This window comes from Vidua chalybeata, chromosome 4 (genome assembly GCF_026979565.1).
Source record: "Vidua chalybeata isolate OUT-0048 chromosome 4, bVidCha1 merged haplotype, whole genome shotgun sequence".
Lineage (NCBI taxonomy): Eukaryota > Metazoa > Chordata > Aves > Passeriformes > Viduidae > Vidua > Vidua chalybeata.
Window position 1 is genome coordinate 71,129,211 of NC_071533.1, and position 22,292 is coordinate 71,151,502.

A 22,292-nucleotide genomic window follows, 5' to 3' on the forward strand; every position below is an offset into this window, starting at 1 on the left:
ATCATTGATTGGGTTGACTAATTAATAATTCATTAATAATTAATAAATAAGTAATTAATAATTAAACAAGCTCAGGAATGGAAGGCGATCACTTGGAGCTCAATGATTTCCTGTTCAAATTTAATTAAGTTAAAATTAATTAAGCCAATTAATTAATGAAGCCAATAATTCGTTGGGTTGACTAATTTATAATTAATTAATAATAATTAATTAATAATTAAACAGCTCAGGAATGCAAGGAGATCATTTGGAGCTCAATGATTTCCTGTTCAAATCCAATTAAATTAGAATTAATTAAGCTAATAAAGTCTTTAATTAAGCCAATAAATGAATTAATCAAGCCAACAATTCATTAGGTTGACTAATTAATAATTCATTAAGAACTAATTAATAATTAAGCTCAGGAATGAAAGGCGATCATTTGGAGCTCAACGATTTCCTGTTCAAATCTAATTAAATTAGAATTAATTAAGCCAATAAATAAATTAATTCATTAAGCCAATAGTTCATTAGATTAATTAATAATTCATTAAGGACTAATTAATAATTAAGCTCAGGAATGCAAGGAGATCCTTTGGAGCTCAACGATTTCCTGTTCAAATCCAATTAAATTGTAATTACTTAAGCCAATAAATTCATTAATTAAGCCAATCATTCATTAAGCCAATAATTCATTAGATTAATTAATAATTCATTAAGGACTAATTAATAATTAAGCTCAGGAATGAATGGCGATCATTTGGAGCTCAACGATTTCGTGTTCAAATCCAATTCAGCTCCAATTAACGAAGCCAATTGGATCGTCAGCGTTAATTAGCCAGCAGTGGTTAATTAGCTAACGAAGCGCAGCTCACCCGTCGGGGCCCTGGCGCCGGCGACTTTCCTGGCAGGGGAACAACACCAAAATTACCAATTAATTAACGATTCTTAATTAATAACCCCAATGAGGGGCCCAGGGCGGAGCCCCTGATCAGGCGCTAATGAGGGTAATTAGCGGGGGTTAATTAATGAGGGCCTTACCTGGTGCTGGGTGGGGCCTTTTTGGGGGTCAGGAGTCGCTTCCTCACGGCCTTCCTCTCCTGGGAACGGGATTAATTAATCACCAATGCTAATTAGCTATGCATCAGCAGCTGTAGGTGATTAATTAATGGGGAAAATTGGGATTAATCACCAATGCTAATTAGCTATGCATCAGTAGCTCTAGGTGATTAATTAATGGGGAAAATTGGGATTAATCACCAATGGTAATTAGCAATGGATCATTAGCTGTAGGTAATTAATGGGAACTAATTAATGGGGAAAATTGGAGCTAATCACCAATGCTAATTAGCTATGCATCAGTAGCTGTAGGTGATTAATTAATGGGGAAAATTGGAGCTAATCACCAATGCTAATTAGCTATGCATCAGTAGCTGTAGGTGATTAATTAATGGGGAAAATTGGAATTGATTAATCACCAATGCTAATTAGCAATGCATCATTAGTTGCAGGTAATTATTAATGGGGAAAATTAGAATTGATTAATCATTAATGGTAATTAGCTATGCATCAGTAGCTGTAGGTGATTAATTAATGGGAAAAATTGGGATTCATCACCAATGCTAATTAGCTATGCATCAGTAGCTCTAGGGGATTAATTAATAGGGAAAATGTGAATTGATTAATTACCAATGGTAATTAGCAATGGATCATTAGCTGTAGGTGATTAATTAATGGGGAAAATTGGAATTGATTAATCACTAATGGTAATTAGCAATGGATCATTAGCTGTAGGTGATTAATTAATGGGGAAAATTGGGATTGATTACTCATTAATGGTAATTAGCAATGGATCATTAGCTGTAGGTGATTAATTAATAGGGAAAATGTGAATTGATTAATTACCAATGGTAATTAGCAATGGATCATTAGCTGTAGGTGATTAATGGGGAAAATTGGAATTGATTAATCATTAATGGTAATTAACAATGGATCATTAGCTGTAGGTAATTAATGGGAACTAATTAATGGGGAAAATTGGGATTAATCATTAATGCTAATTAGCAATGGATCATTAGTTGCAGGTAATTATTAATGGGGAAAATTAGAATTGATTAATAATTAATGGTAATTAGCAGTGGATCATTAGCTGTAGGTAATTAATGGGAATTAATTAATGGGGAAAATTGGAATTGATTAATAATTGCCATTAATTAGGAGTGGGTCCTTTAATGAATTAATGGGAATTAATTAATGGGGAAAACTAGAATTAATAATTGATATTAATTAGGAATGAGATTCTAAACTTTAATCAATTAATGGGAATTAATTAATTAATAGGGAAATTTGAATTAATAATTGCTATTAATGGGGAACGGGATCCTTAACTTTAATCAATTAATGGGAATTAATTATTTAATGGGAAAAATTAGAATTAATAATTGCCATTAATTAGGAGTGGATCCTTCAATGAATTAACGGAAATTAATTCATTAATGGGAAGAATTGGAATTAATAATTGCCATTAATTATGCACGGGATCCCTAACTTTAATGAATGAGAATAAATTAGTTAAAGGGAAAAATTAGAATTGATTAATAATTGCCATTAATTAGGAACGGGATCCTCAACTTTAATTAAATAATGAAAATTAATTCGTTAATGGGGAAAATTGGAATTAATTAATAATTGACATTCATTATGAACGGATCCTTTAATGAATTAATGGGAATTAATTAATTAATGGGACTAATTGGAATTAATTAATAAGTGATCTTAATTATGAATGGGATCCTTAACTTTAATGAATTAATGGGAATTAATTAATGAGAAAAATTAGAATTAATAATTGATACTAATTAGGACCGGGATCCTCAACTTTAAATAATTAATGGGAATTAATTATTTAATGGAATTAATTAATGGGAATTAATTATTTAATGGAATTAATTAATGGGAATTAATTATTTAATGGGAAAAATTAGAATTAATAATTGCCAAATTCCAGGGGGGAATTCCCAAATTCCCATCGGAATTCCCATTGGAATTCCCTCTCCCAGTCAGAATTCCCATGGAATTCTTGGGGCAGAATTCCCAGTCAGAATTCCCGGCTGGAATTCCCTCTCCCTCGTGGAATTCCCATGGAATTCCTGCTCAGAATTTCCAGCTGGAATTCCCTGTCCCGCTCAGAATTCCCTCTGGAATTCCCTCTCTTGGTCAGAATTCCCGATCAGAATTCCCAGTCGGAATTCCCTGTCCTGGCTGGAACTCCCAGCTGGAATTCCCTCTGGAATTCCCTGTCCTGCTCAGAATTCCTGGTTGGAATTCCCTCTCAGAATTCCCTCTGCCAGTCAGAATTCCCTCTGGAATTCCCTCTCCTGCTCAGAATTCCCAGGAGGAATTCCCACGGAATTCCCTCTCTCGGTCAGAATTCCCTCTGCAATTCCCTCTGGCATTCCTGCTCAGAATTCCCTCTGGAATTCCCTCTCTCGGTCAGAATTCCCGCTCAGAATTCCTGTGGAATTCCCATGGGATTCTGGCTCAGAATTCCCTGTCCTGCTCAGAATTCCCTCTGCAATTCCCGCTCAGAATCCCCACAGGATTCCTTCTCAGAATTCCCTCTGGAATTCCCTGTCCTGCTCAGAATTCCCGCTCAGAATTCCCATGGGATTCCCGCTCAGAATTCCCTCTGGAATTCCCTGTCCTGCTCAGAATTCCCGTGGGATTCCCTCTGGAATTCCCGCTCAGAATTCCCATGGCATTCCCGTGGAATTCCCTGTCCCGCTCAGAATTCCCATAGGATTCCTGCTCAGAATTCCCGTGGAATTCCCTGTCCCGCTCAGAATTCCCATGGGATTCCCTCTCAGAATTCCCGTGGCATTCCCTCTCAGAATTCCCTCTCAGAATTCCCGCTCAGAATTCCCGTGGCATTCCCTCTCAGAATTCCCTCTCAGAATTCCCGCTCAGAATTCCCTCTCAGAATTCCCGTGGGATTCCCGCTCAGAATTCCCTGTGGAATTCCCTGTCCCGCTCAGAATTCCTGCTCAGAATTCCCGTGGGATTCCCGCTCAGAATTCCCTCTCAGAATTCCCGCTCAGAATTCCCGCTCAGAATTCCCTCTCAGGATTCCCGCTCAGAATTCCCTCTCAGGATTCCCGCTCAGAATTCCCGCTCAGGATTCCCGCTCAGAATTCCCGCTCAGAATTCCCCTCTGACCTGCGCTCCCTCGGCCACGCTGACGCGGACGCGTTTCCCGTTCAGCAGCAGCGGCGCCGTCTCCGCGAAGGCGACGGCGGCGAGCACGGCCTCGCGGTACTTCATCTCCAGGTAGGCCTGCGGCATTCCCAGCGTTCCCCAATTCCCAGCATTCCCGGGATTCCCAACATTCCCAACATTGCCAGTGTTCCCGGGATTCCCGTCATTCCCGGCATTCCCAACAATCCTGCATTCCCAGCATTCCTGGACTCCCAGCATTCCCAGATTCCCAGAATTCCTCGATTCCCATCATTCCCAGATTCCCAGAATTCCCAACATTTCTGCCATTCCCGGCATTTCTGGCATTCCCATAATTCCCGGCATTCCCAGCATTCCTGGACTCCCAGCATTCCCAGAATTCCCAACATTCCTGCCTTCCCAGCATTCCCGGAATTTTCAGAGTTCCCGTAATTCCCAGCATTCCCAGATTCCCGTAATTCCCAGCATTCCTAGATTCCCAGCATTCCCAGCATTCCCGGTATTCCCGGCATTTCTGGCATTCCCAGAATTCCCAACATTCCTGGATTCCCAGCATTGCCAGGATTCCCAATGTTCCCGGAATTCCCAACATTCCTGCATTCCCGGCACTCCCAGAATTCCCAGCATTCCTGGGATTCCCATGATTCCTGGCATTCCCAGATTCCCGTAACTCCCAGCATTCCCAGAATTCCTGCATTCCCGCAATTCACAGCATTCCTGGCATTCCCATGATTCCAAGCACTCCCAGAATTCCCAGATTCCCATATTCCCAGCATTTCCATAATTCCCAGCATTCCCAGGATCCCAGCATTCCCAGAATTCCCATAATTCTCAGAGGCCCCATAATTCCCAGCATTCCCAGCACTCCTGGCATTCCCAGGATTCCCACGATTCCCAGCATTCCCAGATTCCCGTAACTCCCAGCATTCCCAGCATTCCTGGGATTTCCAACATTCCCAGATTCCCACAATTCCCAGCGTTCCCAGTATTCCCAGCATTCCTGGAATTCCCAGGGGGAACGGGGAAATAAAGGGTGAAAAAGACGGGGGGAAGGCAAAAAAAGGGGGAAAACGGGAGGGGAAGAGGAGGAAAAGGGAAGGATACCCCTGATCCCGATCCCAGCCGAGCCCAGAGGGAACTCTGGATCCCGGATTTCAATCCCATTCCCAATCCCATATTCCCATTCCCACATTCCCAATCCTACATTCCTATTCCCACATTCCCAATCCTGATCCCACATTCCCAATCCCATTCCCATTCCCCCATTCCCACATTCCCATTCTCAATCCCAACCCCACATTCCCAATCCCAATCCCATTCCCAATTCCACATTTCCAATCCCCCATTCCCAATCCCAATCCCACATCCCCATTCCCAATCCCACATTCCCAATTCCCCATTCCCATTCCCACATTCCCAATCCCCCATTCCCAATCCCAAATTCCCCCATTCCCATCCCCAATCCCACATCCCCAATCCCAATCCCACATCCCCAATCCCACATTCCCAACCCCAATCCCCCATTCCCACATTCCCATTCCCAATACCAATCCCCCATTCCCAATCCCCAATGCCACTCCCACATTCCCCCTCCCCCCATTCCCAATCCCCCATTCCCAATCCCATTCCCCATCCCCCATTCCCAATCCTACATTCTCATCCCCAATCCCCCATTCCCATTCCCAATCCCATTCCCACATTCCCAACCCCAATCCTATTCCCAATCCCATTCCCTAATCCCATTTCCAATCCCAAATTCCTCCAATCCCACATTCCCAATCCCATTCCCATTCCCATTCCCACATCCCCAATCCCATTCCCCCATTCCCAACCCAAATCCCACATTCCCAATCCCATTCCCACATTCCCATTCCCATTCCCCCATTCCCACATTCCCCCATTCCCGTTCCCGGCCCTGCCCGCTGACCTCGTTGCGGGAGCGCAGCAGGATGAGGTCGCTGACCTTCCCGAAGGGCTGCAGCAGCCGCTTGATGTCCTGCTCGGAAAATCCCGAATCCGGCAGCTCCGAGAGCTGCAGCACGGTGCCGCAGCTCAGCAGCTCCTCCCGCAGCAGCTGCGCGTTCCCAAAAACCCGCCTCAGACCAGGATTCCCAGAATTCCCAAAAACCCGCCTCAGACCAGGATTCCCAGAATTCCCAAAAACCCGCCTCAGACCAGGATTCCCAGAATTCCCAAAAACCGGAGTCAGCCCAGAATTCCCAAAAACCAGCAGTCAGCCCAGAATTCCCAGAATTCCCAAAAACCAGCAGTCAGCCCAGAATTCCCAAAGATCCCAAAAACCGGACTCAGCCCAGAATTCCCAGAATTCCCAAAAACCCACAGTCAGCCCAGAATTCCCAAAAACCCGCAGTCAGCCTAGAATTCCCAGAATTCCCAAAAACCCAGGAGTCAGCCTAGAATTCCCAAGGATCCCAAGAACCCGGAGTCAGCTCAGAATTCCCAAAGATCCCAAAACCTGGGAGTCAGCCCAGAATTCCCAAAAACCCGGAGTCAGCCCAGAATTCCCAAAGATCCCTAAAACCCGGAGTCAGACCAGGATTCCCAGAATTCCCAAAAACCCACAGTCAGCCCAGAATTCCCAAAAACCCGCAGTCAGCCTAGAATTCCCAGAATTCCCAAAAACCCAGGAGTCAGCCTAGAATTCCCAAGGATCCCAAAAACCCGGAGTCAGCCCAGAATTCCCAGAAACCCGGAGTCAGCTCAGAATTCCCAAAGATCCCAAAACCTGGGAGTCAGCCCAGAATTCCCAAAGATCCCAAAACCTGGGAGTCAGCCCAGAATTCCCAAAAACCCGGAGTCAGCCCAGAATTCCCAAAAACCCGGGAGTCATCCCAGAATTCCCAGAATTCCCAAAAACCCGGGAGTCAGACCAGAATTCCCAAAAATCCCAAAACCTGGGAGTCAGCCCAGAATTCCCAAAGATCCCAAAAACCCGGAGTCAGCCCAGAATTCCCAGAATTCCCAAAAACCCGGAGTCAGCCCAGAATTCCCAAAAACCCGCAGTCAGCCCAGAATTCCCAAAAACCCAGGAGTCAGACGAGGATTCCCGAAGATCCCAAAATCCGGAGTCAGCCCAGAATTCCCAGAAACCCGGAGTCAGCCCAGAATTCCCAAAAACCCAGGAGTCAGCCCAGAATTCCCAGAATTCCCAAAAACCCGCAGTCAGCCCAGAATTCCCAAAAACCCAGGAGTCAGACGAGGATTCCCGAAGATCCCAAAATCCGGAGTCAGCCGAGAATTCCCAAAAACCTGGAGTCAGCCCAGAATTCCCAGAAATCCCAAAAACCCGGGAGTCAGCCCAGAATTCCCAGAAACCTGGAGTCAGACCAGAATTCCCAAAGATCCCAAAATCCGGGAGTCAGCCCAGAATTCCCAAAAATCCAGGAGTCAGCCAAGAATTCCCAAAAATCCGGGAATCAGCCCAGGATTCCCAGAAATCCCCAAACGCGGGAATCAGCTGAGAATTCCCAAAATCTGGGAATCAGCTGAGAATTCCCAAAAATCCCCAAAATCTGGGAATGAGCAGCTGCAGAAACAGAGAATTCCCAAAAACCCGGGAATTCTGGGCTTTTCTCACCGGAATTCCCATAAAAACCCCAGGAATTCCCCAAACCCCACAAATTCCCAAAAAACGCAGGAATACCCAAATCCACCAAACCCCAGAAACCCCAAACCCCAGGAATTCCTGAAACCCCAGAACCCCAAAACCCCAAAAATCCCAGGAATTTGTCAAACCCCAGAAATTCCCAAACCCTACAAACCCCAGGAATTCCCCAATATCCCACAAACCCCAGGAATTCCCAAACCCTGCAAATCCCAGGAATCCCAAAACCCCAAAGCCCCCAAAGCCCAGGAATTCCCCAATATCCCACAAACACCAGAAATTCCCAAACCCCACAAACCCCAGGAATTCCCCCAAACCCCAGAACCCCAAAATCCCACAAACCCCAAAAATTCCCAAACCCTACAAACCCCAGGAATTTCCCCAAACCCCAGAAACCCCAAACCCCACAAACCCCAGGAATTTGTCAAACCCCAGGAATTCCCAAACCCTGCAAATCCCAGGAATCCCAAACCCCAGAACCCCAAAACCCCAGGAATTCCCCCAAACCCCAGGAATCCCAAACCCCAGGAATTCCTGAAACCTCAGAACCCCAAACCCCAAAAGCCCCAAGAATTCCCCCAAACCCCAGAAACCCCAAACCCCACAAACCCCAGGAATTCCCTCAAAACCCAGAATTCCAAACCCCTCAAACCCCATGAATCCTCAAACCCCAGAACCCCAAAACCCCAGGAATTCCCAAACCCTACAAACCCCAGGAATTCCCCTAAACCCCAGAACCCCAAAACCCCAGGAATTCCCAAACCCTACAAACCCCAGGGATTCCCCAAAACCCCACAAACCCCAGGAATCCCAAACCCCAGGAATCCCCACAAACCCCAGAACCCCAAAACCCCACAAACCCCAGGAATTCCCTCAAAACCCAGAATTCCAAACCCCTCAAACCCCATGAATCCTCAAACCCCAGAACCCCAAAACCCCACAAACCCCAGGAATTCCCAAACCCTACAAACCCCAGGAATTCGTCAAATCCCAGAAATTCCCAAACCCCACAAACCCCAGGGATTCCCTAATATCCCACAAACCCCAGGAAACCCAAACCTCAAAACCCCCCAAACCCCAGAACCCCCAAACCCCACAAACCCCAGGAATCCCAAACCCCAGGAATCCCCACAAACCCCAGAACCCCAAAACCCCACAAACCCCAGAAACCCCAAAAGCCCCCAAACCCCAGGAATCCCCCCAAACCCCAGAACCCCAAAACCCCCCAAACCCCAAAAATCCCAAACATCCCCCAAAACCCCAAACCCACCCTGTTGTAGGGCTGGCTCTTCCCGGGCTGCTCCTCGCCCCGCTCCGTTTTTGGGGTCCCCCCGGGGCTCTCGGGGGCTCCATCCTTCGACGCCGCTTTTGGGGTTCTTTTAGGGTTGGCGGGGCTCTCGGGCGCTCCATCCTTTGAGGCCGCTTTTGGGGTTTTTTTGGGGTTGGCGGGGCTCTCGGGGGCTCCATCCTTCGAGGCCGCTTTTGGGGTTTTTTTGGGGTTGGCGGGGCTCTCGGGGGCTCCGTCCCGCGGCGCCGCTTTTGGGGTTTTTTTGGGGTTCGGGGCGGCCCTGGCGGGCGGCGGCTCCTGCAGCGCCCCCTGCAGGCCGCGCTGCCGCTGGAACTCGGCCAGGAAGCGCGGCCCGAGCGAGCGAACCACGGCCTCGAGAGCGGCCCGGCCTGCGGGGAGAGGCGGGGACAGTGGGAATGGGGGAAATGGGATTGGGGAAAATGGGAATGGGGAAAATGGGATTGGGGAAAATGGGAATGGGGAAAATGGGATTGGGGAATGGGGGAAAATGGGATTGGGATTGGGATTGGGGAATGGGGGAAAATGGGATTGGGGAATGGGATTGGGGGAATGGGATTGGGGAATGGGATTGGGGAATGGGAATGGGGAAAATGGGATTGGGGAATGGGATTGGGGAATGGGATTGGGGAAAATGGGATTGGGGAATGGGATTGGGGAATGGGGAATGGGGAAAATGGGATTGGGGAATGGGATTGGGGAAAATGGGATTGGGGAATGGGAATGGGGAAATGGGATTGGGGAATGGGGAAAATGGGAATGGGGAAAATGGGGATTTGGGGGGAAAATGGGGATCGGGGAATGGGATTGGGGAATGGGAATGGGGAAAATGGGATTGGGGAAAATGGGATTGGGGAATGGGATTGGGGAATGGGGAAAATGGGATTGGGGAATGGGGAATGGGATTGGGGAAATGGGATTGGGGATTGGGGGAAAATGGGATTGGGGAATGGGATTGGGGAATGGGGAATGGGATTGGGGATTGGGAATGGGGATTGGGGGAAAATGGGATTGGGGAATGGGATTGGGGAATGGGGAATGGGATTGGGGATTGGGAATGGGGAAAATGGGATTGGGGAATGGGGAATGGGAATGGGGGAAATGGGATTGGGGATTGGGGAATGGGGAAAATGGGATTGGGGAATGGGGAATGGGATTGGGGGAAATGGGATTGGGGAATGGGGAAAATGGGATTGGGGAATGGGATTGGGGAATGGGATTGGGGAAAATGGGAATGGGGGAAATGGGATTGGGGAATGGGAATGGGGAAAATGGGATTGGGGAATGGGGGAAAATGGGATTGGGGAAAATGGGAATGGGGAATGGGGGAAAATGGGATTGGGGAATGGGATTGGGGGAATGGGATTGGGGAATGGGATTGGGGAATGGGATTGGGGAAAATGGGAATGGGGGAAATGGGATTGGGGAATGGGAATGGGGAATGGGAATGGGGAAAATGGGATTGGGGATTGGGGAATTGGGGAATGGGATTGGGGAATGGGAATGGGGAAAATGGGATTGGGGGAAAATGGGAATGGGGAAATGGGAATGGGGAAAATGGGATTGGGGATTGGGAATGGGGAAAATGGGATTGGGGAATGGGATTGGGGAATGGGATTGGGGAAAATGGGATTGGGGAATGGGATTGGGGAATGGGGAATGGGGAAAATGGGATTGGGGAATGGGATTGGGGAAAATGGGATTGGGGAATGGGAATGGGGAAATGGGATTGGGGAATGGGGAAAATGGGAATGGGGAAAATGGGGATTTGGGGGGAAAATGGGGATCGGGGAATGGGATTGGGGAATGGGAATGGGGAAAATGGGATTGGGGAATGGGGAAAATGGGATTGGGGGAATGGGATTGGGGAATGGGATTGGGGATTGGGAATGGGATTGGGGATTGGGGAATGGGGAAAATGGGATTGGGGAAAATGGGATTGGGGAATGGGATTGGGGAAAATGGGATTGGGGAATGGGATTGGGGATTGGGAATGGGATTGGGGAAAATGGGATTGGGGAATGGGATTGGGGATTGGGAATGGGATTGGGGAAAATGGGATTGGGGAATGGGGAAAATGGGATTGGGGAATGGGATTGGGGAATGGGAATGGGGAAAATGGGATTGGAGGAATGGGATTGGGGATTGGGAATGGGATTGGGAAATGGGATTGGGGAAAATGGAATTGGGGAATGGGGAAAATGGGATTGGGGAATGGGATTGGGGAATGGGGAATGGGATTGGGGAATGGGATTGGGAATGGGGAAATGGGATTGGGAATGGGATTGGGGGAAATGGGATTGGGGGAAAATGGGATTGGGGAAATGGGATTGGGGAATGGGATTGGGGAAATGGGAATGGGGAAAATGGGATTGGGGAAATGGGATTGGGGGAAATGGGATTGGGAAATGGGATTGGGGATTGGGAATGGGGAAAAATGGGATCGGGGGAAATGGGATTGGGGGAAAATGGGATTGGGGGAAAATGGGATTGGGGAATGGGATTGGGGAAAGGGGAAATGGGATTGGGGAATGGGAATGGGGGAAAATGGGATTGGGGAATGGGATTTGGGAATGGGATTGGGGATTGGGGGAAAAATGGGTTTGGGGGAAAATGGGATTGGGGGAAAATGGGATTGGGGAATGGGATTGGGGAATGGGGAAAAATGGGATTGGGGAATGGGATTGGGGGAAATGGGATTGGGGAAATGGGATTGGGGGAAATGGGATTGGGGAATGGGATTGGGGAAAATGGGATTGGGGAAAATGGGATTGGGGAAAATGGGATTGGGGGAAATGGGATTGGGGAAAAATGGGGGAATGGGGAATGGGGAATGGGATTGGGGAAAATGGGATTGGGGAATGGGATTGGGGAAAATGGGATTGGGGGAAATGGGATTGGGGAAAATGGGATTGGGGAATGGGATTGGGGGAAAATGGGATTGGGGAATGGGGAATGGGATTGGGGAAAATGGGATTGGGGAATGGGATTGGGGAATGGGGAATGGGGAAATGGGATTGGGGAATGGGATTGGGGAATGGGATTGGGGATTGGGGAAATGGGATTTGAGGGGAAAAATGGGGATTTGGGAATGGGATTGGGGAATGGGATTGGGGGAAAAATGGGGATTCGGGGGAAAAATGGGGATTGGGGAATGGGATTGGGGAATGGGGAAATGGGATTGGGGAATTGGATTGGGGGAATGGGGATTTTGGGGGGAAATGGGAATTTTGAGGGGCAAATGGGAATTTTGGGGGAATTACTGGGAATTTTGAGGGAAAATGGGAATTTTGGGGGGAAATGGGAATTCTTGGGGGGAATTTTGGGAGAAAAAATGGGAATTTTTGGGGAAAAAATGGGAATTTTGGGGGGGAAATGGGAATTTTTGGGGAATTTTTTGAAAATTTTTTTTTTTTGCAATTTTGGGAGAAACAATTGGAAATTTTGGGGGGGGGGAAGTGGGAATTTTTTTTGGAATTTTGATATTAATTTTTTTTTAATTTTGGGAGAAAAATGGGAATTTTGGGGAAAAAAAAAAAGGGATTTTTGTGGAATTTTTTTTAAAGTTTTGGGAATTTTTTGGGAATTTTCTGGGAATTCTTTGGGACTCTGCTCCTCTCTGACCCCGCAGTACTTACGGGCTGGGAGCCTTCCTGGGCTGCTTTAATTAGTCCTTAATTAGTCCTTAATTAACGCCCAGCTGCTGCACGGCTGCGGAGAACCCACAGGGCGGTTATTGGTCAGAGAATTCCCAACTTATTGAAATTTATCCCTAAAAAAATCCTGGGAATCCCAAAATTCCCATTGGGGGTGAAAAAACCATCGGGAATTCCACTGAGCATTCCCAAAATTCCCATCAAAAATCCCAGGGAATTCCCAAAATTCCCATCAAAAATCCCAGTGAATTCCCAAAATTTCCAGTGAATTCCCAAAATTCCCATCAAAAATCCCAGGGAATTCCCAAAATTCCCAGTGAGGATTAAAAATAAACTTTGGGATCTCACTGAATTCCAAAATTCTCATCAGGGAGGAAAAAAAAAACTTTGGGAATTCCACAGAACATTCCCAAAATTTCCATTGAGGTGGAAAAAACTTTGGGGATCCCCTTGAATTCCCAAAATTCCCATTGGGAGTGAAAAAATCTTTGGGAATTGCAGTGAACATTCCCAAAATTCCCATTAGGGATGAAAAAACCGTTGTGAATCCCAATGAATTCCCAAAATTCCCATTGGGGTGAAGAAAACTTTGGGAATTCCACAGAACATTCCCAAAATTCCCTTTGGGGGTGAAGGAAACTTTGGGAATCCCCCTGAATTCCCAAAATTCCCATTGGGAATTGCATTGAGCATTCCCAAAATTCCCTTTGGGGGTGACAAAAACCTTTGGGAATGACACCGAACATTCCCAAAATTCCAACTGGGAATTCTGATCCCAAAATTTTGATTGGGAATCCCCCTGAATTCCCCAGAACTCCCACTTGGGGGTGAAGAAACCTTTGGGAATTTCCCTGAATTCCTGAAATTCCCACTGGGAATCGCTCTGAGCATTCCCAAAGTTCCCTTTAGGACTCGGTCTGAACATTCCTGGAATTCCTACCAGGAATTGCCCTGGGCATTCCCAGAACTCTTGGAATTCCCACTGGAATCGCCCTGAACACTCCTGAGGTTCCCTTTGGGAATCGCTCCGAGCACTCCTGGAATTCCCACTGGGAATTGCTCCTGGAATTCCTCTCAGGAATTGCTCCAAGCACTCGTGGAATTCCCCTCGGGAATCGCCCTGAGCATTCCCAAGGTTCCCTTTGGGACTCGCTCTGAGCACTCCCGGAATTCCCATCGGGAATCGCTCCAAGCACTCCTGGAATTCCCCTTGGGATTTGCCCTGAGCATTCCCAAGGTTCCCTTTGGGAATCGCTCCCTCCCGGAATTCCTGTCGGGATCATTCCGAGCGCTCCCAAAATTCCCACCAGGAATCGCTCTGAGCACTCCTGAGGTTCCCCTGGGAATCGCTCTCTCCTGGAATTCCCGTTGAGAATCATTCACAGCCCTCCCGGAGTTCCCACCAGGACTCGGAATTCCCGCCGGGAATCGCCCCGTGCACTGCTGGAGTCCCCTCGGGACTGGCCCTGAGCGCTCTGGGTGTTCCCGCCGGGACTCGGAATTCCTGCCAGGATTCGCTCTGAGCACTCCCAGAGTTCTCCTCGGGAACTCACCCTGAGCATTCCCGAGGTTTCCCTAGGAATCGCTCCCTCCCGGAATTCCCACCGGGAATCCTTCTGAGCACTCCCGAGGTTCCCCTGGGAATCGCTCCCTCCCGGAATTCCTGTCGGGACTGGCCCTGAGCACTCCCGAGGTTCCCCTAGGAATCGCTCCCTCCCAGAATTCCTGTCGGGATTCACTCTGAGCACTCCTGGAATTCCCACTGGGAATCCCTCCGAGCACTCCCGAGGTTCCCCCGGGCATCGCTCCCTCCCGGAATTCCCACTGGAATCCCTCCGAGCACTCCCGAGGTTCCCCCGGGCATCGCTCCCTCCCGGAATTCCCACTGGAATCCCTCTGAGCACTCCCGAGGTTCCCCTGGGAATCGCTCCCTCCCGGAATTCCCGCTGGGAATCCCTCTGAGCACTCCCGAGGTTCCCCCGGGCATCGCTCCCTCCCGGAATTCCTGTCGGGACTTGCTCCGAGCACTCCTGGAATTCCCACCGGAAATCCCTCCGAGCACTCCCAAGTTTCCCCCGGGCGTCGCTCCCTCCCGGAATTCCCACCGGGAATCCCTCCGAGCACTCCCGAGTTTCCCCCGGGCGTCGCTCCCTCCCGGAATTCCCCCCGGGATCGCCCCTGACCTTCTGCGGCGCGGCCGGGCCGGCGGGCGGTGCCGGGCGATCTCCGGGGCCTGGGGCTGCCTCTGAGCGCGCCGCGGGGCCGCTGCGGGGAGCGGGAGCGGCTGCGGGAGCGGCCGCGGGGCCGCTGCGGGTGCCGCGGGCTGCGGGAGCGCGGCCGCCGCGCCCGGCCGGGGCTGCGCGAGCGCGAGCGGCGGCGGAGGCGCGCGGGGCCCGCGGGGCCGCGGCGGCGGCGCCGGGACGGGGAGCGGCCGGGGCTGCACGAGGCCGAGCGGCGGCGCGGCGTGCGGTTCTCCTTGCGCTCCGCGGCGTGCCTGCGGGAACGGGGACACAGAGACAGAGAGAGACACGGCGTGAGAGCGGGACGGGAACGGCGGGAAGGGAGAGGGGATTGGGATGGTTGTGGGGTTGGGAAAGGGGGAAACGGGATATGGGACTGGGAAAGGGGATTGGGAAAGGGGAAATGGGATTGGGAAATGGGACTGGGGATATGGGATTGGGAAAGGGGATTGGGAAAGGGGATTGGGAAAGGGGAAATGGGATTGGGGATATGGGATTGGGAAAGGGGATTGGGAAAGGGGATTGGAACTGGGGGAAATGGGATATGGGATAGCGAAAGGGGATACGGGATTGGGAATTGGGAAAGGGGATTTGGGATTGGGAAAGGGGATTGGAACTGGGGGAAATGGGATATGGGATTGGGAAAGGGGATTGGGAAAGGGAATATGGGATTGGGGATATGGGACTGGAGATATGGGATATGGGATTGGGGATATGGGATTGGGAAAGGAATTGGGATTGGGAAAGGGGATTGGGAAAAGGGGATTGGGAAAAGGGGATTGGGATTGGGAAAGGGGATTGGAACTGGGGGAAATGGGATATGGGATAGCGAAAGGGGATACGGGATTGGGAATTGGGATTGGGAAAGGGGATTTGGGATTGGGAAAGGGGATTGGGAAAGGGAATATGGGATTGGGGATATGGGACTGGAGATATGGGATATGGGATTGGGGATATGGGATTGGGAAAGTAATTGGGATTGGGAAAGGGGATTGGGAAAGGGGATTGGGATTGGGAAAGGGGATTGGGATTGGGATTGAGGATATGGGATTGAGGAAAGGGAATGTGGGACTGGGAAAAGGAATTGGGATTGAGGATATGGGATTGGGAAAGGGAATTGGGATTGGGGGAAATGGGATTGGGGATATGGGATTGGGGGAAATGGGGATTGGAACAGGGAAAGGGATAGGGATTGGGGGAAATGGGGAATATGGGACTGGGAAAGGGGATGGGGAAAGGGGATATGGGATTGGGGATATGGGACTGGAGATATGGGATTGGGAAAGGGGATTGGGATTGGGAAAGGGGATTGGAAAAAGGGGATTGGGATTGGGAAAAGGGATTGGGAAAGGCAATTGGGGTTGAGGATATGGGATTGAGGAAAGGGAATGTGGGACTGGGGAAAGGAACTGGGATTGGGATTGAGGATATGGGATTGGGGGAAATGGGGATTGGAACAGGGAAAGGGATAGGGATTGGGGGAAATGGGGAATATGGGACTGGGAAAGGGGATATGGGGAAAGGGGATATGGGATTGGGGATATGGGATTGGGGAAAGGGGAATGTGGGACTGGGGAAAGGAATTGGGATTGGGAAAGGAGACTGGGATTGGGAAAGGGATTGGGGGAAATGGGGATATGGGATTGGGAAAGGGGAATATGGGATTGGGGATATGGGATTGGGATTGGGAAAAGAGGATTGGGATTGGGAAATGGGGGTTGGGATTGGGACTGGGGGAAATGGGGATTGGAACAGGGAAAGGGGGGATGGGGGAAAAGGTGAATATGGGATTGGGGAAAGGAGATATGGGATTGGGAAAGGGGTTTGGGTTTGGGAAAGGGATAGGGATTGGGGGAAATGGGGAATATGGGATTGGGAAAGGGGTTTGGGACTGGGGGAAATGAGGATATGGGATTGGGAAAGGGATAGGGATAGGAGGAAAAGGGGAATATGGGACTGGGGAAAGGGGAATATGGGATTGGGGATATAGGATTGGGAAAGGGGATATGGGATTGGGGAAAATGGGGATTGGGATTGGGAAAAGGGGATTGGGGAAAGGGGATTGGGACTGGGAAAGGGGATAGGGATTGGGAACAGGGGATAGGGATTGGGACTGGGAATATGGGAAAAGAGGGATTGGGGAAAGGGAGATTGGGGGAAATGGGAATGGAAAAGGGGATAGGGGAAAGCAGTTGGGATTGGGGAAAGGGAATGTGGGATTGGGAAAGGGAATATGGGAAAAGGGGATTGGGGAAAGGAAAAAGGGGACTGGAAAAGGGATACTGGACTGGGGAAAGGGATTGGGAAAAGGGACTGGGGGAAAGGGGATTGGGATTGCAGGAAATGGGGATTTGGGGAAAGGAAATATAGGAAAAGGGGGATTTGGGAATGGGATTGGGGAAAGGGGAAATGGGGAAACGGAATGTGGGATTGGGAAAAGGGGACTGGGAGAAAGGGGGTTTGGGGAAAAGGGAATATGGGACTGGGGAAAGGGGAATATGGGATTGGGGATATGGGAATATGGGATTGGGGAAAGGGAATATGGGATTGGGGATATGGGAATATGGGATTGGGGAAAGGGAATATGGGATTGGGGATATAGGAATATGGGATTGGGGAAAGGGGAATATGGGATTGGGGAAAGGGGAATACGGGACTGGGAAAGGGGAATATGGGTTTGGGAAAGGGGAATATGGGATTGGAGATATAGGAATATGGGATTGGGGAAAGGGGAATACGGGATTGGGGATATGGGATTGGGGAAAGGGAATATGGGAAAAGAGGGACTGGGGAAAGGGGATTGGGGGAAATGGGGATTTAGGGAAAAGAGAATTTGGGAAAAGGGGACATTTGAGAAAAGGGAGAGAGATTTCTGGGAAAAGGGGAAAATGGGGATTTGGGAAAAGGGGGATTTGGGAAAAGGGGGAAATGAGATTTCTGGGAAAAGACAGGGAAACGGGGATTTGGGAAAAGCAGGAATTTGGGAAAAGGGAGAAATGGGATTTCAAAGAAAAGGGGAATTTGGGAAAAGGGAGACGTGAGAATTTGGGAAAAGGGAGATGTGAGATTTCTGGGGAAAGGAAGAAATGAGAAAAAAGCAGGAAAAACTGGACAAAACTAAAAAAATCTGGATTAAACGGGAAAAAAACTGAAAAAAAAGGAAAAAACTGGAAAAATGGATTAAACTGGAATAAAGGGGATAAAACTGAATAAAATCTGACTGAACTGGGGAAATGGATAAAACTGGAAAAAATGGACAAAACTGGACTAAACTGGATAGAATTGGATTAATCCGGACTAATGTGGAAAAAAAATGGAAAAAAAGGAAAAAATGGGAAAAAATGGAAAAAAAATTGGGGAAAAATGGGGAAAAATGGGGAAAAATGGGGAAAAATGGGGGGAAATGGGGGGAAATGGGGGGAAATGGGGGAAAATGGGGGAAAATGGGGGAAAATTGGGGAAAATGGGGGAAAATGGAAAAAATGGGAAAAATGGGAAAAAATGGGGAAAAATGGGGAAAAATGGGGAAAATTGGGGAAAATTGGGAGAAATGGAATAAAACTGATAAAATTGGACAAAATTGCAAAAATAGACAAAACTGGACTAAAGTGGATAAAATTGGACTAAATTGGACTAATGTGGACTAAACTGGAAAATAATGGGAAAAAAGGGAAAAAATTGAAAAAAAGGAAAAAATGGAAAAAAAATGAGAAAAAAAAAAAGGGAAAATGGATAAAATTGGATAAAACTGGGAAAAGGATAAAACTGGACTAATCTGGATAAACTGGAAAATTAGGAAAAACTGGAAAAAAACCCAGAAGAAATGGAAAAACTGGATTAAACTAGAAAAAAAAAATGGAAAAAATTATAAAATTGGAAAAACCTGGATAAAAATATGTGGAATTTAAGGTCGCTCCAACCCAAACCAGCTCGGAATTCTATGGAATTTGGGACAAAATCCCATAAAAAGCTCCTAAAATTTTATAATCAAAATGTGACCTCGTGGAGAGGGGTTGGAGGGGGCAAATGATTGGTAAAAATGAATTAATTAGTGAGTAATTAAAGGAATTCAAATCACAAGGTACCTGTTGGAGGAGTGAGCCTCAGGATTCCACTCGGGATATCTGTCGGTGACAGAGGGAGAAATGTCAGCGGGAAAACCAAAATTCCCAAAAAAAAAAAAAAGGATTTTTTCAGTTTTTGGGATCCCAAAAGCACCAGATGTTGATTTCTGTTTGTGCAAGAGGGGTTGGATGGGAATTGGGATGGTGGGAATGCCCCTGGATGGGATTTAGGGTTCCTCCCATCCCAAATCATTCCAGGATTTTGGGATGGTTCAGGATTGGATCCCACGGGGTGTTTGAAATCCCAAAGCTTTTCTTGGGATGGGGGGAGAATCCAGGGAAATTTTGGGGCTGCCCCAAATCCCTGGAACATCCAAGGCTGGGTTGGAGCAACCTGGGATAGGAGAAGGTGGGAATGGGATGGGATTTAGGGTCCCTTCCAACCCAAACCATTCCAGGATTCTGGAGCCCCTCAGCTCTGGGAGAGCTGGGAATGTTCCCCTGGAGAAGGGAAAAATCCAGGGAATGCTCAGAGTCCCTGGAGGGGCTCCAGGAGAGCTGGAGAGGGACTGGGGACAAGGGACAGAGGGACAGGAGCCAGGGAATGGCTCCCAGTGGGAAAGGGGAGATTGGGCTGGGATCTTGGCAAGGAATTCCTGGCTGGGATTCCCAGAGAATCCCTGGATCCCTGGGAATGTCCAAGGCCAAGGACATTGGGGCTTGGATCCACCTGGGACGGGGTTGGAATTGTTGGGATTTAAAGGTCCCTCCCCCAGCATTCCATGGTCTCCAGTGGATCCCCAATGGATTCCCAATGGATCCCAAATGGATCCCCAGTGGGTTCCAAATGGATTCCCAAGAGATCCCAATGGATCCCCAGTGGGTTTCTGATGGGTTTCCGGTGAATTCCCAATGGATTACCAATGTGTTCCCAACGGATCCCCAGTGGATTTCCGATGCATTCCCATCATATCCCAAATTGATCCCAAATTTATGCACAGTGGATCCCCAATGGTTTCCCCGTTGGTTCTCAGTGGATTCCAATGGGTTTCCGGTGGATCCCCAGTGGGTTCCCAATGGATTCACGATGGATCCAAAGTGGATTTCCAACAGATTCCCAGTGGGTTCCCAATGGATTCACAATGGATCCCCAGTGGATTTCCAATGCATTCCCAGCAGATTTCCAATGGACTCCCAGTGGGTTCCCAGTGGATCCCCAATGGACCCCCAGCGGATCCCCAGCAGATTCCCAACGGATCCCCAGTGGTTTCCCAATGGATTCCCAATAGATCCCCAGTGGTTTCCCAATGCATTCCCAATGTGCTCCCAGCAGAACCCCAATGGATTCCCATTGGGTTCCCAGCAGATTTCCAGTGATTCCCAGCAGATTCCCAATGTGTTCCCAGCGGATCCCCAGCGGATCCCTTACTGTTGGCGCAGCCTGCGGCAGCTCTCGAGGTGGGCGGGGTTGTTCTGGTGCAGGATCCAGTCCTGGGGGAAAAGAGAACATTGGGAAAAGCGGGATCAGGCTGGGAACCCCCGGGATCGTCCCGATCCCTCGGCGCGGCATTCTTCACTCTCCAGCCCCTTTTTACCTCGGAAAAGTCAAATTTCCATGGAATTCAGGCAGGAGGTTAAAAGCTGATTATCACTGCTCCAGAACAAAAGCCTCAATTAAATCAATTAATTCAATGAATTGATTAAAATTAATCGATTAATCAAATCAATTAATTCAATGAATTTATTAAATTAATTAAATAAATTCATTAACTCAATCCATTAAATCAATTAATTCAATGAATTTATTAAATTAATTAAATAAATTCATTAACTCAATCAATTAAATCAATTTATTAAATCAATGAATTTATTAAATTAATTAAATCAATTCATTAACTCAATCAATTAAATCAATTCATTAAATCAATTAATTCACAGAATTTATTGAATTAATTCGTTGAACCAATTCATTAAATCAATTAATTCATCAATTAACCCACCCCCACGCTGGGGGTGGCAGCAGCACGTGGATCACCAGAGGCTGCTCCAAAAAAAATCAGAAGGAAAAGGAAGAAATCCGCGATTTGCTGTCACATCCGTGAGCAATTCCAGCTCCTTCTAAATGTGCCACGTCCACATCCAATCTCATTCCCAGCCCGGGATTTCCGTGCCTGGAGCTCTGGGAATGTTCAGCTCCCATCATGTCACAGCTCAAAGGTCATTCCAGAGCCTCGGGATGTTTTTCACGCTCGTTTATCGTTAAAAAAATCCGATAAAAATAGGATTTAATTCCATATAAAAATCCCTAAACTCGGGTTTAACTGGGAATATTGACGGGGAGCTGGGATAAAAAGGAGGCAGGAGAACTCTGGAAATTCTTGGAAACTCTGGAATTCTTCAAGGTGGAACATCACCAATGATAATTATTAAATATCCTTGGGGGGGGGGGGTGGAATCAACTTCCAGCTGCTCTTACAGCACAAAATCCAATCAAATATGGAATAATTAATATAAAATAACGGACCTGAAGAATCGGGATGATGGAATAATTCCCATGAGGATAAAACAGCAATTTCAGCATTCCAAGCTGGAATTTTCCCTAATTCCAGGCCATCCCTAAGCAATCCCATTCCCAAGGATCCGGATTTTTCCGGGTTTGAATTTAACCAGGATAAACCAAAGCTGTTCCTCAAGGAATACTTGGTGGGGATGAAAAGGGAATTTGACTCCCACAATTCCAATTCCATGGTGCCAGAGGGAATTTGACTCCCAGAATTCCAATTCCATGGTCCCAAGGAGGGGTTTTGGCTCCCAAATCTCTCCAGCTGCTGATCCAAGACTTTTGGGCATCTCCTTCCCCTCACCAGGTCCTCACCAGCCAAAACCCTCTGGATTTATGGATTTTCCTCCTTTTCACCTCATTCCTGGCTCTTCCCACTCTTTGGGAATATTCCACTGTCCACAGAATCCAAAACCCTCTGGATTTATGGGTTTTCCTCCTTTTCACCTCATTCCTGGCTCTTCCCACTCTTTGGGAATATTCCACTGTCCACAGAATCCAAAACCCTCTGGATTTATGGGTTTTCCTCCTTTTCACCTCATTCCTGGCTCTTCCCACTCTTTGGGAATATTCCACTGTCCACAGAATCCAAAACCCTCTGGATTTATGGGTTTTCCTCCTTTTTGCCT

The 22,292-nt window shown here is 48.0% G+C and overlaps 1 protein-coding gene across 1 annotated transcript in view; it reads right to left on the reverse strand.

The window, feature by feature from the left end:
- ZNF638 (zinc finger protein 638) overlaps positions 1-22,292 on the reverse strand; it is a 58,218-nt gene that overhangs the window by 30,319 nt on the left and 5,607 nt on the right. The window contains exons 2-9 of the mRNA XM_053941651.1: positions 20,533-20,594; positions 19,125-19,163; positions 14,983-15,293; positions 9,108-9,514; positions 6,140-6,286; positions 4,195-4,311; positions 1,021-1,079; positions 841-883 (exon numbers count right to left, since the gene is read on the reverse strand). Coding sequence (XP_053797626.1) covers positions 841-883; positions 1,021-1,079; positions 4,195-4,311; positions 6,140-6,286; positions 9,108-9,514; positions 14,983-15,293; positions 19,125-19,163; positions 20,533-20,594 — 1,185 coding nt within the window. The remainder of the gene's footprint in view (positions 1-840; positions 884-1,020; positions 1,080-4,194; positions 4,312-6,139; positions 6,287-9,107; positions 9,515-14,982; positions 15,294-19,124; positions 19,164-20,532; positions 20,595-22,292) is intronic.